General features: G+C 40.7%; 1 protein-coding gene across 4 annotated transcripts in view; it reads left to right on the top strand.

Annotated features, from left to right (window-relative positions):
• Positions 1–99: 99 nt before the first annotated feature.
• The window catches only part of MND1 (meiotic nuclear divisions 1), a 43,702-nt gene continuing 23,902 nt past the window's right edge, over positions 100–19,899 (top strand). For 3 of the 4 annotated variants that reach the window (XM_032108235.1, XM_032108232.1, XM_032108236.1), the window contains exons 1-4: positions 538–705; positions 2,299–2,364; positions 3,161–3,218; positions 4,826–4,974. In XM_032108235.1, coding sequence (XP_031964126.1) covers positions 658–705; positions 2,299–2,364; positions 3,161–3,218; positions 4,826–4,974 — 321 coding nt within the window. In that variant the 5' untranslated portion in view covers positions 538–657. Of the gene's footprint in view, positions 154–537; positions 706–2,298; positions 2,365–3,160; positions 3,219–4,825; positions 4,975–19,899 lie in introns of those variants that run through there. The other variant, XM_032108233.1, reaches the window with a different exon arrangement.

Below are 19,899 nucleotides of genomic sequence, written 5' to 3' on the forward strand. Positions count from 1 at the left end.
GAAACAGCCTCGTCTTGTGCAGCTGCCGCGGGCGCCGTGAGGGCTGCGAGGGCCGCGGGGCGGGCGGCAGGCGGCGCTGCGCACGCGGCCTCCCGCCGGCCTCTTCCCGCCCGGTGGCGCCGGAATCAAACCGCGCCGCCCGCCCGCGACATGGTAAGCGGGGCCGCCCGCCCTCTGCCTCCTCCCGGTTTCTTTCCTGGGCGGCCGCTGAGGCTGCGGGGCTGCAGAGGGAGCCGTGACCACGGCCGGCAGCAGCCACGGCTGCGGGCGGGTGATGGCGGGTGACGGCCGCCCGCGCCTCGCCGTCCCTCCGGCCCGGCGGCTCTAAGGGGAGCGGGGCTGCCGCTCCGGGGAGGCCCCACGGTGCCGGTTCTGGGAGCGCAGCGTCACCACGGTGTGGGCCGTGCTTTTCGTTTGTTGAAGAGCGATGTAAATGAGCCGGCACCTGGAGGAGTAGCCATAGCCCCGTGCTGTGGCTCGAGTCGGGCCCGGTGCCCGCTGCTTCCCCCCAAGACACGGGGGCCCAGGTGTGGTCGGGCTGAGCCTCTGGCTGCGGCTGTTGGGAGGTGGGAGCGGGCAGAGCGACTCGCAGGTGTGCTCGAGTGCGCTCACAGCACCGTATTCTTCTGTCTGCCTGCGGGAGCGGTAGCGAAATGGATGCTCCTGGTGTGGTTAATATTTGTGGTGGGGACGCCTGCCAGTGAGGTAGGAGGGAGAAATTAATGTGAAAGTTAATAACCTTCATCGAGAGAGCTCTTGGCTTCCTTGTTTTGCTGCGTTTGCTGAAGTGGTGGTATGAAACTTGGCGCCCGAGGGGCGTAGCTACAAGCACATGCTTCCAGAAACGCTTCCATTCCACTCGTGCGCCTACGGGTTTTGTTCCTGTTGCTGCTGAAGGTGTCAGCGCTCTTGGGGAAGGCAGGGAGGTGGAAGTTAAATCTGTCTGCTTTCTGTTCGTGCTCCTACTTGCATGTACGTGGCAGCTCCAGGTTCTAATCCTGCAATGTACTGACATCGCAGGAGACAGCAGTGCCAGCAGTGCTGACCTAGGGTATCGCTGGCTAAAAGAGGAGAGAGGGGGCCTAAAAAAATAGTAATGGTGCTTTCTGTTAAATATAGTATTGAATTGCTTCTGCTCCTGTCTCTGTGTTACTGTAGCTGCATAAGTTAGCTTTTACATTTGTTTTTTTAAATTACATCAATCTGGCCGTTTTGCTTTTGGTGTATGTTTTAAGTGTTGTGCGCTGCCCAGTTGTATTTATTCCTTAAGAAGGAAGCAGGTGTTAAAAAGTAGAAATGGTGTTGACTCCTTTCTGTTACAGACTTGGAAACGTAACCATGTCTTTCTCAAAGCATCTTGTTATTAGACTACCCACTTCCATTGACTTAAGGGCAACAATATGCTTTTTTTTTTTTAATGAGACCTTTTCCTGCCAACATCCTATTTTGCCCTTTCCATCCCCCTTTCCCTTTTTTGTATCTGCACACAGTGTGTGAGGCAGGGAGTGGGGCAAGGGGAAACTTTCCAGATTCACGTTGTGCCTGCTGCTTTTGGGTTGTTGAGGGCTATGCTAAATGCTATTAGTAAAACTCCAATTCTTTGTGAAATATTTTATATCCTAATTTCATAAGAGGCATATCAAAACAGCATCTTTGAAAGTGATCAGAGGAGACTATTTCTCAGTTTAGTACTGCTGGTAGCAGTTTGTGAATAGCCATTTCTGCCTTTTGCTTGTATTTCAACCCAAGTTATTGAATGCTTGGTCACACAACCAGAGAGAAAAGAAATAAAACCAGCACGGTTTTTAAAATGTGACCTTGACATTATAAAGTTGGTTAGGACCTCAAAATGCTCTTTATCTCCTTAAAAAAACCTGTATGGCCTACAACTCACACTGTTGTCTGTATATCACAAGGTGGAAGGCAATTCTTAAAACAAAAAGAAAATAGAAGGTACTCCTTATCTTTTTAAGGGTTATTAAACATTTGTGTGAGTTTTATATAAATATAGATTTTGGGACTGGTATGTGTCAAGAAACATTGAGGCTGGAGCCAGGTTGGGTTATGTGAAAGGCTGGCTCTGAACTAAAAGGTAGGTCCCTTCATTTAATAGATGAGCTTGGTGTAGTGATTATTTGCAAAGAAGGAATTTATCTGAAAGTCTGGGCTTATTGGTAAGGTATTTTAGAGGATGGAAAATACAACTTATAGGGAAATAGATTTGAATTCTGAGTAGATGTTAATTATTCAAATTGCTGAATGTCTTGGTTTGTTTTTTCTTTTTTTCCCCTGTTCTAGTCCAAGAAAAAAGGCCTGAGCTTTGAGGAGAAGAGAGCTCGCATGATGGAGATCTTTTTTGAAACAGTAAGTAACTTATAATTGTCCTGCATTTACGTTGGTGGGAAAACAGGTTCTAAAAGGAGCTTAACTGTAGCTGCAGCTGAACTCTATATCCTGGCATGCATTTCACTTATGCCCTGTGACATCAGGGTGTAAATTACAGAGGCAAAACTTCATTAATTTAACCTCTGATCAGGTGGCTCATCCCCAGGTAGAGCCAAGGAATGAAGATGCACAGGTGGTGTTAAATTCTTCGTGTGCTACCTATGCACATCTTCTCATTTTAAGTCTATTACCATAAGAGGGGACAGCAGGAAATTGGGAAGTATCTCACTGCATTTTATGGGAGGAGGAAGAAATCTGAACGTTAGAAAAATTGAGAGCAGAGCTGGAAAGGGTCACTGGGGAGAAGAAACCTGGAGATCCAAAAGCTCAGCTACAGTTGTATTGGTGGCATATATAATCCACCATGTTTTATCTTCTGGAAAAAATACTGTGACACTTGAGCAATGTGGTGCATCTGTGCTGACAGTCTAACCTGGGCTTTAAGGGCTTTGTAGTCTAACTTGAGATGAAATATAGTGACTACAGAGCACCAAAGGAAAGAACAGGGCTTGTTACAATAATAGTGTTTTTCTTATTATTTAGTTCTCAGAATGTTCGAATTCTGTTGAGGGATATGCAGGCTATTTCCCTAGCAAAACCAAAACATACAGTGCATTTCCTGCTTGATTCTGTTGGCATTGACTTAGTGTAAAAAACACCCAGACTTAGATGATGCTGTCATTTGGAACTAAAGTGTCTTTCATGTTCTGTACAGAAAGATGTCTTCCAGTTGAAGGATCTGGAGAAGATTGCTCCAAAAGAAAAAGGGATTAGTAAGTGTTTACAAAAGTTGTTTCTCTTGAGCAAGTAATCATTTTTGGGACAGGTCCTACAGTGTAAATTTTCCTGGCTACAAGTTTAGTTTTGCGAGTTTAGTAATGGAAAATGTAGCTGGAATGGGATACTGGTCAATGGCAGGTCTGTAGTGTTAAAAGTGACATGGGATGGGGGCTTTCTTACGCTCTGAGCTGCCTGACTTGCAGTGACTTTCAGTGTATGAAATCATTATGTGCACTCAGGTATTAAATATCCACCTGTAAAGTCACAAGTGTTTAAAATGCTAGTCCAAATATACATGGGCAGTGTGCTGTTCAGCTTTTCACCTCCAAAAATGGCTGGACAGCTATAAGTGGAAGGGGTTTGTCTTTTCAATAAAAGCCTTCTTGATGAGATCCATTGGTTTAGAATTAGGTTCAAGAGGATTTCTGTATGCTCTTGGATTGTTCTGTAAGTTCCTAATTCTTCTTCCTATTATGCTCATTTACAAAAGGAGTGGGAAAGCATTATGTTTGTGTAGTTGCCACTGTCCTTGACTAGCATATCTTGGTGGCACTGCAAGAATAAATGAACTTGCTGAGAGAACTGCAGATGTGAATATCACAAAGCAGAGTTTTTCAGTTGTGTCAGCAGCTGACAGAGGCATTCATGGGCTTCTGAAGAAATGTGATGGTGTCTTGATTGGTTTGCCAGTCCGTATGTTTAATTGTAATTTGCAGTAAATTTGAGTTTAGAGTTTCTAAAACCATTAACACCTTTGAATAGTCCAAATTTGTCCTGTCTCTGCATATGAAGGCATTTAGCCATACAACCCAAGCCCCAGTTACTCTGAAAAGAAAAAATTACTAACATGTGGAAATGCTGCCGTCCTGGCATCCAGGCTATAGCTTCCAAAAGGTATGGGATCCCCTGTAGTCTTGAAGTTGAATGTCGGACTCCAAAATATATAAATGAGCTCAGAAGTCTTTATATCTGCAACACCTGAGGATAATGTAACTGCTTAGCTTTGTGGAACAGGTATCATTTTTTAAAATGGTGAATTATACCACAGATTTGCTAGGAAATGATCAGTTATGTTCAGAAATGTTGATCCTTGTGAGTGTAAGTGATGTTCTGTTTTGGAAGTGAGTATAATCAAAATCAGAATCTGTCATTCCTGAGTCTGTAGACAGATGGCTTTAGTGCCTCTGCTGCTATGGAATACTTTGTTAAGCATTACAAAGTGAAATGTAATTACACTCCCAATCAAGAAACTTAAACAAGTTAATCCAAGTTAGAATTAAGATTGCAAGACAACTTCTCAGGTACCTCCCATGGGTTTGTTATAGTATTGTAGTGTTATATGCATGTATTTTGTGCAATACTTACGAGCAGTGTTTTGCAAACATCTGGTAGCAGATGTGCAGAATAGCAGTGTTCAGGAGCAAACTGCTGGTTTCAAAGAGATTCATCCCTTCAAGTGAAGCTTTGGGCATGTTGTCCTTGTGAAATTTTCCAGCTAGCTGACTATTAGAGGAAAATATAGATGATTGTAGATGGTGGCTTGTGGTACTCATAGTTTAGGTGCTATGTGGTTCTAATTTTATATTTTTGCTTTTATTAGCCTCGATGTCAGTGAAAGAGATTCTGCAAAGCCTTGTTGATGATGGCATGGTGGACACTGATAGAATTGGAACTTCCAATTATTTCTGGGCTTTTCCAAGTAAAGCTCTTCATGCCAGGAAGCGTAAATTGGAGGAGTTAGAGTCTCAGGTAAATCTGTTTTATGAAAGCACTTGTTTATCTGAATGGGTTTGCTTTTTCTTACACCCCCTTGTCATTCTTGTTTATATCTCTCATGTGTACAAGTGTGCATGTCCACACACAGAGATATTACTATAGGAATTATCTGTCATTCATGGCTGGGCATTGTCATTATCTTACTGTTAAGTCAGGAAAACTGCGGAGGTTCTTGCTGGAGCTTGAGAAAACTCTTTGTCTACTTGCTGCTGAAAGCATGTTAGTCAGGAAGCAAAGCATCATTTAAGGACTCGAAATATTTAGGTAGCGTGTTCTTGCGTCTTTTATGTAATGTAGGCCATCATGTGGTAATAACCTAGAAGTGATGACACCTGAAATGCATAACTTGAGTAAATGGGACAATGGTTTCTACTTATGCCATTGTGCTTTCATCTGCTTTTATCGGTGGCTTAATTTGTGAGCACATACTGCAGTTTTTGCAGGAGAAAAGAGCAAATTGGTCATGAATCATAGAATCAAGGAATGGTTGGGGTTGGAAGGGACCTCCGGAGATGTAGACCAATTCCCTGCTAAAGCAGGTTCACCAGGAGCAGGTTGCACATTGATCACATCCTGGTGGATTTGGAGTATCTCCAGAGAAGGAGAGTCGATGACCTCCCTGGGCAGCCTGTTCCAATGCTCTGTCATCCTCAAAGGAAAAAAGTTTTTTTCTGATTTAGATAGAGCTTTGTGTTTGTGCCAGTTGCCCCTTGTCTTCTTGCTGGGCACCACTGTAGAGTCTGGCTGCATCCTCTGGACACCTGCCCTTAAGGTATTTGTATTGATGAGATCCCCTCTCTTCTGTAAAGTCATTTCTTTTTCAGGCTGCGCTGGCCCAGCTCCCTCAGCCTTTCCTCATAAGAGAGATGCTCCAGTTCCCTCCTCATCTCCATAGCCCTCTGCTGGACCCTTTCCAGTAGCTGCTTGTCTTTCTTGAACTGGGGAGCCCAGAACTGGGCAGAGCACTCCTGAGGAGGCCTCACCAGGGCAGAGGAGAGGGGGAGGAGAGGCTCTCCTGCAAAAGAGCAGGGCATCTTTTGTTGCAACGTTGCTGTTCTATTCATCTGGTTCTTTCCTGCTTTTTAGGAACTGTCTTTCTTTCTGCTTCTGATGGGAGTGGGAAAGCATCTATTCATCAGTTTATTTGCAATGGAAGTATATAATAAGATGATGAACAAATGAGCTTTATGAGATCGTGTGGTGTGATTGTACCACAGCACTGCCAACTCTTCCCATGATTATTTAGCATTATGTTTTTTCATCAAAGAATCATTTGAATTAATGCAGATTTACTGGTAGCATCTGAACGTTTTTACAGACATTATTTTCTTCAGGCGTAGCTGTGAATGAATCTCACACACTGCTGTCTTATGTACAGTGTTGTCAACTTCAGCTATTTCTTTATACAAATATATCAAGATAATTAAAAAAAATGGTTTTTTTCCACATCTTGAATTGAAAAAGGGGTTTGATTTAGCTGACTATGGTTGTACTATTTTCAGGCATGGACTTAATCCTGGCATCCTTGGACTTAAATTAATTTTTATACACTGATAGTAACAATGCACTGACTCTTACTCCAGTGAAGTTTCATTTGTCTGAAACAGATTAGTTTAACTCTGCACTGACTTGGAACTGAAATTCCTAGTAAAATTACTCAACTTATTAGTATATTTACGCAAGTTTTGGACCAGGCTACTTAGTCTGCCAGCACATAAATTGCCAGCTGAGCAATTGAACAAATACGTTCCAAAACTTCTGCTTTGTTCACCAAACTCTGGTGCCACTGTTTTGCTGAATGCAAATGATTTGCTCTTGGATCCTCTTTGTTGTTGCTCATACTCCGTATTGTAGCCAAGTAGCTGAATGAAGGAGTTGATATTTGTTGTCCTTGCCCTTGGGCCTAGTCCCATCATGAATTTTAAACATAATTGGTCAAGCAGGTCTCTGGCATACCCTGACAAGTATCTCCTTGGAATGTCTTGCAGAATCTGCCTAATGTGCTCCATGGTAAGTATCCAGGAATTACCTACGAAAATACGCTGTACTGCTTTAAATGTACTTTTACTTATGCAAACATCTGTTATTGTGAAAGTGTGATGGGCAGGTAGTTACTGATTTGTAATGTTATTTTATGGTTATTTCTATGTAGAAATATACTATTCTGATATGAACAATTCTGCAATATAAAACTGTTCCAGTGGAAAGAAATAGTTTTGTTACCAGAACCTTTTTTGCAAGCCAAGCCCTGCTCCTGACATACGGACTTATTGGTATAAGAGGTCTCTTTAGATGATGCTATGAGTCTTTAAAATACTTGTCTTCATTACCTTGCTTCTCTGATGAGACTGGAAATGTTTCAGCATTTCAGGGGAAAACATTTTCACTAGCTGAAAGTAACTTCTCTGTTGACACAGTGGAAAGGTGGCATTTTCAATGAAAAGCTCTCTGAATGTTTTTACAAGATGAGAACTGGTTCTGTCTGTGAGTTCAAATTAGCTCTTTTGGTGTTTGTATTCTTCTTGATGTGCACACATACAGATTTTCTTAAGGGCTTCTAAATCTAGTCACTGACTATCACAAAACTTCTTGTCAGAACATACAAAGCAGAGGAAAGAAGTCAGCTATTGTACCATTTCTGTTGCATGTTGCTTGTCTTTGATCATTCCCATATAGAGCTTGTGGCACGCTGAGAGATGTGTTTTCTCTCTGTGTCTTGTCCAGATTGATTGTTAACTACATGAGTTGGTCTCTTTGTTCAGCAGTTAAAAGCCAGAATCAGGCTGCCTTACTTAAAGCATGTTTAAAAATCCAGCAGTTCAGTTCATGCTACAATTAAGGCTTTTTGCCAGGAGGCATTATCTTTGTTTCCTGAGGGCATGGATAAATAGTCAAGGGAAAGCAGTGGTCCCAAATGCTGAACTGTCATTTGAAAATAATGTGGAGGAGCAGAACAGGCTTCTTCATTATGCAAATTCTCCTATTAATTCACAGCACTGAGGCTTATGTTTGACAAGTTGGGCCTGCTACAGGAACTTTTGCCTGCATACATTGGTACTTCAGAATGTTACAGCCAGGTTGCTCATAGCATTCTGCATCTTACAGAACTTGTGATTGTGGGGGGCTGTTTTAGGAGCTGTTCTTGAAGCAATTTTTTTGTTTCCAATTTTTTAGTGATTATTAAGCCACACCCTGTCTTAGAGACCCAGAAGCAGAGAAGTTTGACTCAGGACTCATAATGAAGATCAAGCCAGTTTTGTCCGGATGTTTAAAGCTGCACTTCACAGGGGTTCTGTATACCCTAGAGTTTTTTCAGGAAGGATTTATTACATCATCAGCGTGCAGAGATATGGCAATTAAAAACAATGCTAAAGTTTCTCCTGACAGCTTCCCTGCCTGACCCCATCTTTTGCCTTGCTTTTGTGGAAGCAGGTGTTCGGAGAGGGGCACTAATCCCTGACTTAAATATATGGCAGATCTTGTGCTGATCTAATTAGGATCTTGGCGGTGCCCTCTAACCCAGATTTACTGCTTGGACCTCTTCCTGTTTTCCTGAAAAGCAAAGACAGCAAATATCTTTAGTTTGTGTAGCATCTGCTGGAACAATTTCTTCCAATAGCTCCGAGTGAGAATTGCGAAGCAGGTCCCTTTGGATTTTGTATTGATTTGTTTTGCAGTGGCATGGTTGCTCCTAAGGGTTTATGCCTTCTGCCAAGTGCTTATTCTTTACCTCTTGGTTACGCTTATGCATCTGTGAAGAGGACCACTGAAAAAGCGAAATGTGTTGGAAGCTGCATTCTGGTTAGATGGGTTTATACACACATTTGGTTTGTTTGCATGTGGAAGTTGCATTTGGTTAGATTGGGTACGGGTATGAGATGATGAGACTAGAGCGAGGGTGTGGACTGAGAAATAATGTTTTAACAATGTTTATAAATTGAGAAATTTTTAATGTAACCTCACCCGTCAAGAGAACTTTGGAGGCTTTACTGATGAGGTAGTTAGGTCTTGGTTTGCTTCCTTCCCTAAGAAAAGCTGAAATGATGTGATTTTATTCTTTATCAATATTTTCCTGGCTGTTGGATTCAGAAGCTTTGAATTACCTATGATCAGTTATAGTTTGACAAAACAAGATGTTTATTCTTGACGTAACAATTGTGAGTGAGGAAAAGAGAAGTCTTTTTGATGTAGCCTTAGTATAAGCACATTCAGCTTAGATTTTGTTTCATTTTTTCATCTGTGTCTTGGGCAAACACTTGTGTCTGTGCTGAGAGGGACCTGAAATACTAAGCACTTCAAAGATGTTGTGGTTGTTAGTGTAACTATTGACAGTACTACGAGCACTGTCGTTCAGTAGCTTGGGAAAACAACCAGTTCGCTTCCTTTCCTCGGTGTGGTGGTGTCCCTTTCACTGCTCAGTTTAAAACCATTCATTTCACTGTGTTTTTATTTGTCTCATTTCTCATGGTGTTGTGTCTTGTGGATTAATCTTCTGTGCTCTGAGGCTTTGCAAGGGAAAGTGTAGCAGCCAAAAGTATTAGAGCTGCTGTTCCAACTGAGAGCAAAATGGTGTCACCTTGCACTGCAACAAAGATTGAAGAGAATCTTTTTAGAGCAGGATACAGGATGGACATTTTGTGCTGTTCCCCTGTGCTTGCTTCAGCATACTCATGACCAAGAGACTTGAGAGTTTCTGGCAATTTTTTTCTCCCACTAAGCATTGCATTGGGCCAGTGTTAGTTAAGATAGAAAGGATTAGTTGATGTTTCATTCCTTAAATCCCTGCCCTAGGGTTGGTAAGAGGAGGGATTTTCACTTCCTGTGACTCATATATTGAACCAAGGGGAGAATTTGAAGCGGGTACATCCTGCCTGTCATTTACAAGTGGGTACATCCTGGCTCACATTTGGTAGCTAGTTTAAAAAAAAAAAGGAAAAAAAAAAAACCCTCCCCCACCTCCCTGCAGGAATGAACTTGTCAAAATTAAGTGAATTCATAGGTATTAAATTGTTTGTACTAATGAGCACTGAAATATGAAACATGAAAGAATTTATTTTAGTAAAAAGCAACTAAGGGAATGCTCTATTAGGAAAGGCTTATGTTAGGAATGCACATTATTTGAAAATAGTTAGTGGGAAAACACATTCATATTGTGAGAAATCTGGCTTGAATCCTCCTGAAGATATTTGACAACATAATTAAAAGGAGAGACCCTTCTTTGTTTAGAATGCACACAAAAAACTTTTGAGTTTTAACCATCAGAAAGTTCTTTCAAGACACAGCTTGGTTTATATCTATCCTTTTAGGTATATTTTTCTTCCTTATATACTGTGACTGGAAAGTTGCTGAATAAAGTCTGCTTGAGACCACTGACTGAAGTTCAGGAAACTTCTGCTGTCCCCATTGTTTCAGTGTGAGCAGCCTCCTCCTTCATCTGATTGACTGACTCACTCAGTTGTCAGGGTATTTCCACATGGTTTGGAGGTTGATTCTGTTAGGTACAAATGCTCAGCAGTGGCTGGCAAAAAGCAGCCAATCCTGAACTGAGGTACAAATCTGTAGAGATGACAGATGAGCAGTGAGGGGTAGCAGGCTCCTGATGGTGCTTGGAGTTGGGTGATGTTGCTGAAGATACTGGACAAGTTGTGTGCCCTGGCTGGAGCTTTGCATCAGAAGGGAGAGTCGGTGGGACCTAGTTCTGTGGAGCAAGCTTTTGGCATTGCTTTGTTGAGGTGTCCTCAGCAGATGGTACACCATCAGCTCTTAGCAGAGCTCCATACATGCCTCAGGTGTGTATTGCAGTTTTCAGCCTCTGATGGTTCTAAATGCAGGTTCTCAGTGTTTTGGGGTTTTTTGCCTCATAGCAGTGATGAAGTATTCCTAGAGGTACATGTGCAACACCTTTGGAATCCATGGCCTAATGCTTTTGATAGAACAGTTTATTTTTTGGGTGTAATATTTTCACATTATGATCCATTGAAAAGCTGTATTCAGTGTGTTTTTAAAAATTCTTCATCTATTTATCGAAAAAGAAGGACTTGCAGATATAAAATGTCTTAAGGTTTATCATGATTGTAAGGTTTGCTGTAATACCTTTAGAAAGCTTAGCACTATCTTTTTCATATATATTTTATAAATTTCAGGGAGTAGATAGCATGGTTAAAGAATCGTCCTCCAAACCAGAGAAGTACATCAGAACGTTTGCAACTAATGCGTGTGACTTGTCTTAGGAATTACTTATTCAGACATTTTTCTCATTCTTTAATTTAGACACATGTATGCTTACAATTTAATTTTATTACGTTGCAGGAAATGTAATAAATTGTTCCTTTCTAGGAAAAATAAAATTGTGATTGCTGAAGCAGTCTTTCTTTTAATGCCAGTTATAAGGAAGGCCTTGAGCAACGTGGTGTAGTGGGATGTGTCCCTGCCCATGGCAGAGGGAGTTGGGATTGGATGGTTTTAAGATCCATTCCAACCCTTACCATTCTATGATTCTGTAATACGTAGGCAGGATCCCAATGTGTTGACTAAGCTGTTAGAGCAGTCTTCCCCTATGCATGCTGGGCCTCCTTTTTTCCCTCTTGTTTGAGGACATGTCATGTAGCTTTGTGCTTATTTAGTTATTCTTCTTTGGATTGCCCTGACCATTTTGATAGTCTGCACCCCAGTGGGCTGGGTGATTACATTCTGTGCTGGCTCACTTTTTTTTTTTCCTCTTGCCTAGTAATTACTCTCCCAACAGAGAAAATTAGTGATTCCTTCCTGTCTTCAGCCTTCTGGCTTTCACTGACCTGTACATTTTATTTGAGCTACAGGACTAGACGCATTAAAAATGGCCTCCTGCAAAGTTGGTATGGTATGACTAACTCACTTCAAACCATCTAGGGGGAGCTGTAGCAGTAAGGGCAAGAGGCTGAGAATTTGCATCATTTAAACCTTGTGAATATGTTGATTGTATCTATGCCTGTTTGTTTGTTGATCCTGTAAGGCTTATTTCCTCTTAGTCTCCTGGAAAATGCTAATGAAATTTTATTTGAATAGTCCACAGTTTTTGTTACCTCTGCATCTTGCACTTGGAAAATGGTGAGGTCTTAAAATGATTCTGCATTTAGAAAGTCCTAAAATGTCCAGCAGAGAAGATTCTTCTAATGCTGTAACTTATTAGAGCTTTCTGGAATTACGTTTCATGGCATGCTACAAAGCCCTGGAGAGTATGCTTAGTTACTGCTGGCATGGCAGACTTCTAAAAATACAGTGCTCTGGAGGCTTCTGTTGGAATTAAGCAACTTCATAATTTGGTGTTCATTAGTTGAATTTCATGCTTTTCCTTTTACTTGCTGTTAATATGTGACTAGCTTGATGGCAACTGTGAAGTGTAGGTTTTCCTTTCCTTCCTTCTTGATGAGCGTAAGGTAAAATTGTCATGATTTAAGAGCAATTTCTTTTTTCAAAATGGTCTCTGTAATAACTAAAGATTCTAATGTACATTAGAAGGAAGATTCCTACTATACTAAAAAGGATATATTGTTCCTGTCCCTCAGGAGTTTATATTATATATTCATTCTGATATAATGCAGGAAAACTACTAGGTTTTTCAAACACGGTTGTCTGTGACACTGACTTTTTTAGGTAATATCATCACACAGTGTACCTTTTTGAAGAGGTTTGCATTCTGGCTGCTGGCTCCATTCCTGGCATTGCAGTGAAATTGTTAATCTGAAATGAAAAGAAACTGGGAGCAAAAACAGGGCTCTCACTGCAGAAGCCCAGTCAGGTCTGGCACAGACACAGCCGTGCACAACTCCTTGTGCCCCGTAGTTGGTGTGGCAGGTGGGAGTGACAGCTCAGCAGATCAGCAGAAACCCAGTATCCCAAGAAACTTTAAAGACTTAAATGTTCTGTGCTGTCTGGAAGTTTGCCTGTACTGTAAGGCTGGGAGCTTCCAGGCTGGTGATAGGTCAGAGGCAATACTACTTTCAAAGTTGGATTTGATGGACACAGTGAGTTGTAATCCTATTTAATTTGAACTTTGACTTTCCCCTTAAAATATTGTATTTCAATTGATATAGCGTATTTTATTTTAGAAAATCAGCATGCATGCAGAAATAAACTACCAGCAAGCAATTATAGAAGTCTCACTCTATAGAATTTTCCTCTTCTGAAAGGAGTAAAATTTTAAAAAACCAACAAAACAAACAAAAAAATAGAATATAAAACCAAAATGTGTTATTTTTATGCAGGGAGACTTGAGAGGAACAGGTCTTTCTTGTCGCAGCCAAGCAGCTCATTATTTTTGAACACATGGTAGTTCCGTCAAAGACTCTTCTTTGTATCGGGAATTGGAGATGACTTGGTTATCTGTCTAAGCATTACTTTAAAATGATGGAATTGGCATGAAGAGTGAGTATGTAAGAGTGCTGTCAAAACTCTGAAATTTGATAGATGTATTTTACTGAGGTTTTTTATTTTACTGATAATATCTCAGTGTAGAATTTGGGCATTTCTAAAAGTCTGTGAAATAAAGTTTGATTTGGTTTTTAAAGTCTTTAAGCAGAACATGGGCTCAGGGAATATTGGATGATTATTGTGTTTTAGCTTGGGCCTGTCTCTACTTAGTCCCTGAAGGCATTGTAAGTGTATGGTCCAGCTGCTTAGGATAGCAATCTTTAAAGCTCTTTAGGGAAAAGTTAAAACTTTTCTTCATTTTCTCCCTTTCTTTCCAAGGGAAAATATCTTTCTATGTTCTTTCTGCCTTGAACAGACCTGTTAACTACCACCTTAGAGTTGTAGGGTTATTAAATACACTAATATGCAGTAACAGGCATATCCTTCATGTCCAAGTATGAAAATTTTCTGTAGTTCTGTCAGTCGTGAATGTCTTTTGAAGTTCTTTAAGCTTTCCTTATTAGATTGCTTGCATTTGTGAAACAGTGTTGAATGAGGTGCTTCAGCTGGTGTTTTGTTGGTTTGGGGTTTTTTTAGGTTGATTGGGGTGTACTTGATATTTGTATCTGAGTAGACAGCCATCTGTCCCTCAGGTCGTGCCAATTACGGCAACTCTGAAAGCAGCCACAGAAATTCAGTTCTTTCATTGAGCCTGCACAACTGTTTCTTTCACCTTTTGTCTTTTAAGGAGGTTATTTTTTGTTGCGTAACCACTACTTATCAAATGGTGTTGTAAATGAATGAAGCAAAAACAAAAGCTCTTGGCAAGGTATTTTCTCTAAATTAACTTAATTATTATGGCAAATCTAAAAAGATGGAAAATAATTGAATTAAAATACTTCTAATGTAGAGGGATTTGCTATATAGTAATATCTTTAAACTAATTACAGGTAACAACATCAGGTTTGTACATGGATGAGTGAAAGTTCCTGTGGAGGGGGGATTTCTCATTTTTCTTTTGAATACCCCACATGTTTTATTTTATTTGCCAAAAAAAAAGGACTCATCTCGTATTCTATATGCCCTGAGAACAGAACCATGCCTAATTTACTATGTGATGTTTCATCTCACTCTCATCTGTTAGCATGTTAAGCAAATCAGGATTATAGGTCTAAATTTAGTCTTGAAATGCAAAATGAATTGTTTGTGGGAGGGGCAAGTAAATCAGTATTACCCACATGAATTCTCTAGCAAAACATATAAATATTGCTTATGAGTGAAGAGATCTAAGTTCAGAATTACTAGTTTTGAGAGTCTTTGTAGTGCTTTGTCAAACAGTCATATGGAGAGTCAGATATTTTTTCAGTTTAGTCCCCTGGAAAAAACCTTCACTTACTTAGCGTGAGTGTCTGATACTTCCTTTTAATCACTGACATGTTACAGTGCTAACCTAAAAAATTCCCACTTGGTACCTCTTTGGTACTTCTTCAAAAAGACAGAACTTGCACCTTGGCAGGATTAGTAGTATGGTGTTTTGGAGTGAGTGTTATTTGCTTAAGTAGTGCACCATCCTTTCATTTTGAATAGCAAATGCCATGTGTTATGGGGGGAAGGGAATGTACTCAGCTCTGTCTTGATGAGCATGATGAGCGAGTCAAGAGCTTGTGGGTCAGGATAAAAGGGAAGAGTAGAAAGAGTGACGCTATTGTGGGTATGTGCTACAGACTGCCTGATCAAGGGGAGGAGGTGGGTGAGGCCTTCTACAAGCAACTAGAGGCAAGTCTCAAAGTCACAGGCCCTGGTTCTTGTGGGGGAATTTTAAGTACCTTGACATCTGCTGGAGAAGCTGTACAGCAATGCGCAAGCAGGCCAGGAGGTTCCTGGAAAGCATTGACAGTAACTCCCTTTCACAGGTAGTAGAGGATCCCACAAGGAATGGTGTGATGCTTGACCTCATACTAACCGACAACGAAGTCGTGTTGGGGATGTGAAGGTTGGGGCAGCCTTGGCTGTACTGACCATGAGATTGTAGAGTTCAGTGTCGGGTGAAGAGGTAGCAGGACAGCAAGCAAGATGATGACCATGAACTTCAGCTGAGCTAACTTTAGCTTCTTTAGGGATATTCTTGGAAGAATCCCACTGGAGCCAGGCTCTGCAGGGAAGAGGGGTCCAGGAGAGTTGGTTGATGAGCAAGGCTCACTTCCTGCTGGCTCAAGAATAGTGAATGCATCCCAGTGAGGAGAAAGTCAGGCCAAGGGCACAAGAAACCTCCATGGATGAATAAAGAACTCCTGTCGTTACTCAAGTAAAAGCAAAAGGAGGAGACAGAAGCAAGGCCAGGCCACTTGGAGTGAGTATTGAGAGGTGGTCAGGAGAAATAGAAATGAGACTTGATAGACCAAGGCGCATCTAAAATTACATCTGGCCAAGGATGTCAAGGATGACAGAAAGAGGTATTTCAAATATGTAAATAACAGAAAGAAAACAGAGGATAATGTGGGCCCATTAGTAAATGAAGGGGGGACCCTGGTATCAGAGGATGCAGAGAAGGCAGAGCTACTGAATGCCTTCTTCGCATCAGTCTTCACTAATAAGACCAGCCTCAGGGGTCTCAGAGATCAGGGTAAATGAGTGTCAGGAGGAAGACCTTCCCTTGATCAAGTAATCTAATTTATTCCCCATGTTCTCCCAAGTTTTTGAATTGACACTTTCAAAGATTGCATTAAAAATTAGGTAATCTTTTTATGGTTAAATTGTCAAATTTGTATCATGCATAAAGAGAAGAGAGTTGTTGGATTGAACATTTTCCCAGTATACCTATATTGCAGTATTTAAAAAAAAAAAAAGGTTCTTATGAATACAGAAATGTGGCGGGCCCTAACTATTCCAAGATTTTTTCTACAGTCTGTTTTCTTTCCATTTTATGGTGTTCTCTTGCTGAAAAAATCTTGTTTATTCCTCAGTTTAGGAGTTAAAAATTCTTACTCTATCTTGCTTTGATCTCTACTCTTGTTCTTACCTATATTTCCTGAAGTATTGGAGTCTCCAAGTTGCTCCTTCTAAGTCCCACCAAACACAAATCCCTACTTCATATTGCTGAAATGACTTTGAGTGACTCAGGGTAAGATCTTGCATGCTGCTTTATCTTCCTTTCACAAATGTTAAAAGATAAAAATAATAGATCTTAATTGTATTTATGTAGTGAGTGTATGTTTGCTGTTTGTGCCTCACTAAGAGTTTATCACATTCCTGACTGAAGTCCCAGTGGTGGCTGCTTCTACTATAGTTCAGTTGACTGGGTGGATTATATGGAGAAACGGCATTTCATGAGTGGTACGTGCCATCCTGAGATCAGAGCAGAAGCCACAGTACTACAGGTCACAGTGCTCTCCATGCTGCTGTGACTGTAATTAGCTGGCTGCAAAGTTTGCTTGTGTGTATTTGGAAACCCTGGGAAGTATGGATATGTGACTTGAGTGGCTGAATGCTTGCTTAGTGTAGTACTTTAGAAAGCAGTTCTGCCCTTCAATGTGCTGCCCTTTGGGATTTTTCTTCCTCTTTAAGTTTTAGTCAACACTAATTGTTAAGTGGTTTCTTTCAGTATAATGTTCTTTGCCTTTCTTTCAACACAACAGGTCTGTTTTCAATATTTTCAGATTGTTCTTTGTTAATCTATATTTTTCCTCTCTATATATTATTAGTCTGTTTTTTGGCTTCAATTTTTCGTTATCTCTCTTTAAAATCTAGAGGAATGCTTTGAAGTACTTTCTCTCCATGCCTTCTGTCAATTCCACTTAAGTTTTTCAGTAGTGAGTTCGTTTTCACATAGAAAAGAAATACACCTATCTACTGCAAATGTTACCCATAACCTCTTGGACTGCTTTTGTTTAAGCCAAAAGCAAACTAGCTTTGCCTTTTACTGAAATAAAGCACAGCGAGCTTCAAACCCACAGCAAATAACTTTGCAAGTTAGAAATAATTAAAAAATATGTGTCTTTAATTCTTCTGTAGTGCCACAGTGAGTGGTGCTCACAAGAGCAGTCATTTTTAATACCATTTTTGGTTGAGTGTTTGGCCAGAAGAAAACGAAATGGATGCTATTTCTCTTTCAGACCATAATGATAGTGGGCTAACAGCTGTGAGCACTCTTGGTGGTTAGCATGTGAGACCTTGGCTTGATTCTTGCCCAGTGAACATACTCAGGGGCTGGGTTTGCATGGCTTACACTAGGTTTGCAGATATTTTAATATGCTGGTGAGACAAGCTACATGTTTGTGGGATACTGGTGGTTAGAGTGGTTAAAAACGGAACCAGAAGGCATAGGACCAACAAAAACTTTTGCCGGAGGAAAAAAACAACGTATTTTTTTATTCTAGAATAAAAGTCTTATCAGGCAGGTTTTGACATGGAATGGAACTGAAACCTGCTGCTGTTGTTTGTTGGGGGTTAAGTGTTCCTCTTCCAGGTGTACATCAGTGGCTTGCTGAAGTGGATCCCTGGTATTAATGCAATCATACTAGATTATAAATTATGTGTGTACGTCTAATCTGTGTCCTTTGATACAAACCAGACCCCAGGTTCTGTGATGGAACTGATGGTTATCAGCATGTAGCACTTTGCACACCCAAACTGCTGCACAAATGTTTAGCTTAACGTTGTGAGACCTTTGCAGAGTAAGAAAAATCATCCCTTTGAGGGACTTTGGATTGAATTAATATCTAAGGGTAGTGGTCATTTAATTGATCAGACTGGTCTGTAAAATTAAAGAAATTGTTCCCCAACTCTCCTGTTTTATAGATGCTAGTTATTTTCTTCATTAAACTATCTTCTTGCAGGCTCCCACTGTGTTTTGAAAACATGAAATGCTCTTGTGGAGAACATTTTTAACTTATTAATTTTGAATTATTTAGTCTCCTCTCCTCCTTCTTTCACCTAGATGATGTTTTTGCTGCTTTCTTGCATCTTGCTTAATCATGTGCTGATTCAGAGCAGTCAGATTGGAATGAAACTTTGTGGTGGAGTAGACTCTCTCTGTACTTCTTTTCCACACCTGGTCAGTTACGCTTGTGGCAGAAGTGCACTTGGTCCTGTGTCAGCCCAGACATCTCTCTCAAGAAACATAGAGGGGAGACAGTATCATTTTCTCTGGATGGGTCTCACTGCTGTTGGCAGGAGTCAGATTTCTCTGAGAGTGGTTAATGTTCCTTGCGAAATTGTTTGCCAGTTCCCCTGAAAGACGTCCCCAAGGTTGCTCCAAGGATTGAAATACTCCATCTGCTACTGTGCTTCTTTGCAATTGGGCTTTTCTACAGCTGGTGTGTGGGAAAGTAAGTCACTGTCCAGATGTGACCCTCTGCTATCATACATACACAATGTTTGCAAATTCTGCTTTTTTTTTTTCTTTTTATGCCCTAGAACCTGTCATTTGCCATTTACACTTACCTTTCAATTGAGTATTATATGATCTGTGTTCATCCTTTTTCCGACTCCTTTATCCTTGCTGACTGTCTTCCCTTCTTTCATTATAGTTATTTTCGGCTGTGTTCCCACCTCTCTATCCAAGCCTTTCTGCTTCCCCCATAGTCATGGATTCTTTGCACAGACCCTGGCCATCTGTTCCTCACCCTTTGAATCCTTGTCCTATGTTAGGATTTTTTCAATAGCTTGCTTCCTTCTGCTATTCCTTTCCTCATCTTTTATTTGTTGTCATGGGGATAGCCACTGTGACTTCTAAATAATACACAGAGCTGAGATGTCATTTTATTTTGTAAATTTTTTGGTTATGTGAATAATTAAAAAATCCGAAAACACCCAAGAAATTAAAATCTGTGAGTGAAGAAAGCAATGTCTTAAATAAGATTGTGTAAAAATCATCTTTGCTTTTAGGCAAAGGAGGGTCTTCTAACCTCATGGCATGGCAACCTTGCATGTTGTGTAGGACAGAATTGAAGAAATTGCTTTATCTCCCACAGTTTGTCATTAGTGTCTCTTTCATTATTAAATGATGCGGAATATAGAGGACCAAGAAAATGATAAGATGCCTTATTAGGTGCTTTTATGATTTGCATTGCCTGGAGGGCTCCTTTTGTACATCCATTTTAGAGAGAGCAGAAACATTCCTTAAGAACTTAATGAGTATGAAAAAAACAGAGAAAGTGACACCTTTTGTGACCTCTTGCAGAGAGCATTGGCTTCTTTGCACTTGCAGGATAAGGGTCTAGATAAGCTCCTTGCCTTTTCTACCTCCTCTGCCAGTTTTGTTCCAGAAAAATCCTGTGTCCAGAGATGGCAAATGACATGGTCTGGGGTTTGTCTTCCCTGGACTTTGTGAACTGCAAACTGCGTCTAAGTACTTACCCTCTTCTGAACTGTATACCTCTGTTTAGTATGCCATCCTGTGGGGACTAACACACCTACTATTTTAAGTATTTTGTGGAAGGAGTACTCTCTGACTATCCGCCAAAATTAAGATGCTGGTGTACTTCAAGCCACATAGTGAAACCCATGCTG

This window comes from Corvus moneduloides, chromosome 5, assembly GCF_009650955.1.
Source record: "Corvus moneduloides isolate bCorMon1 chromosome 5, bCorMon1.pri, whole genome shotgun sequence".
Taxonomy (NCBI): Eukaryota; Metazoa; Chordata; class Aves; order Passeriformes; family Corvidae; genus Corvus; species Corvus moneduloides.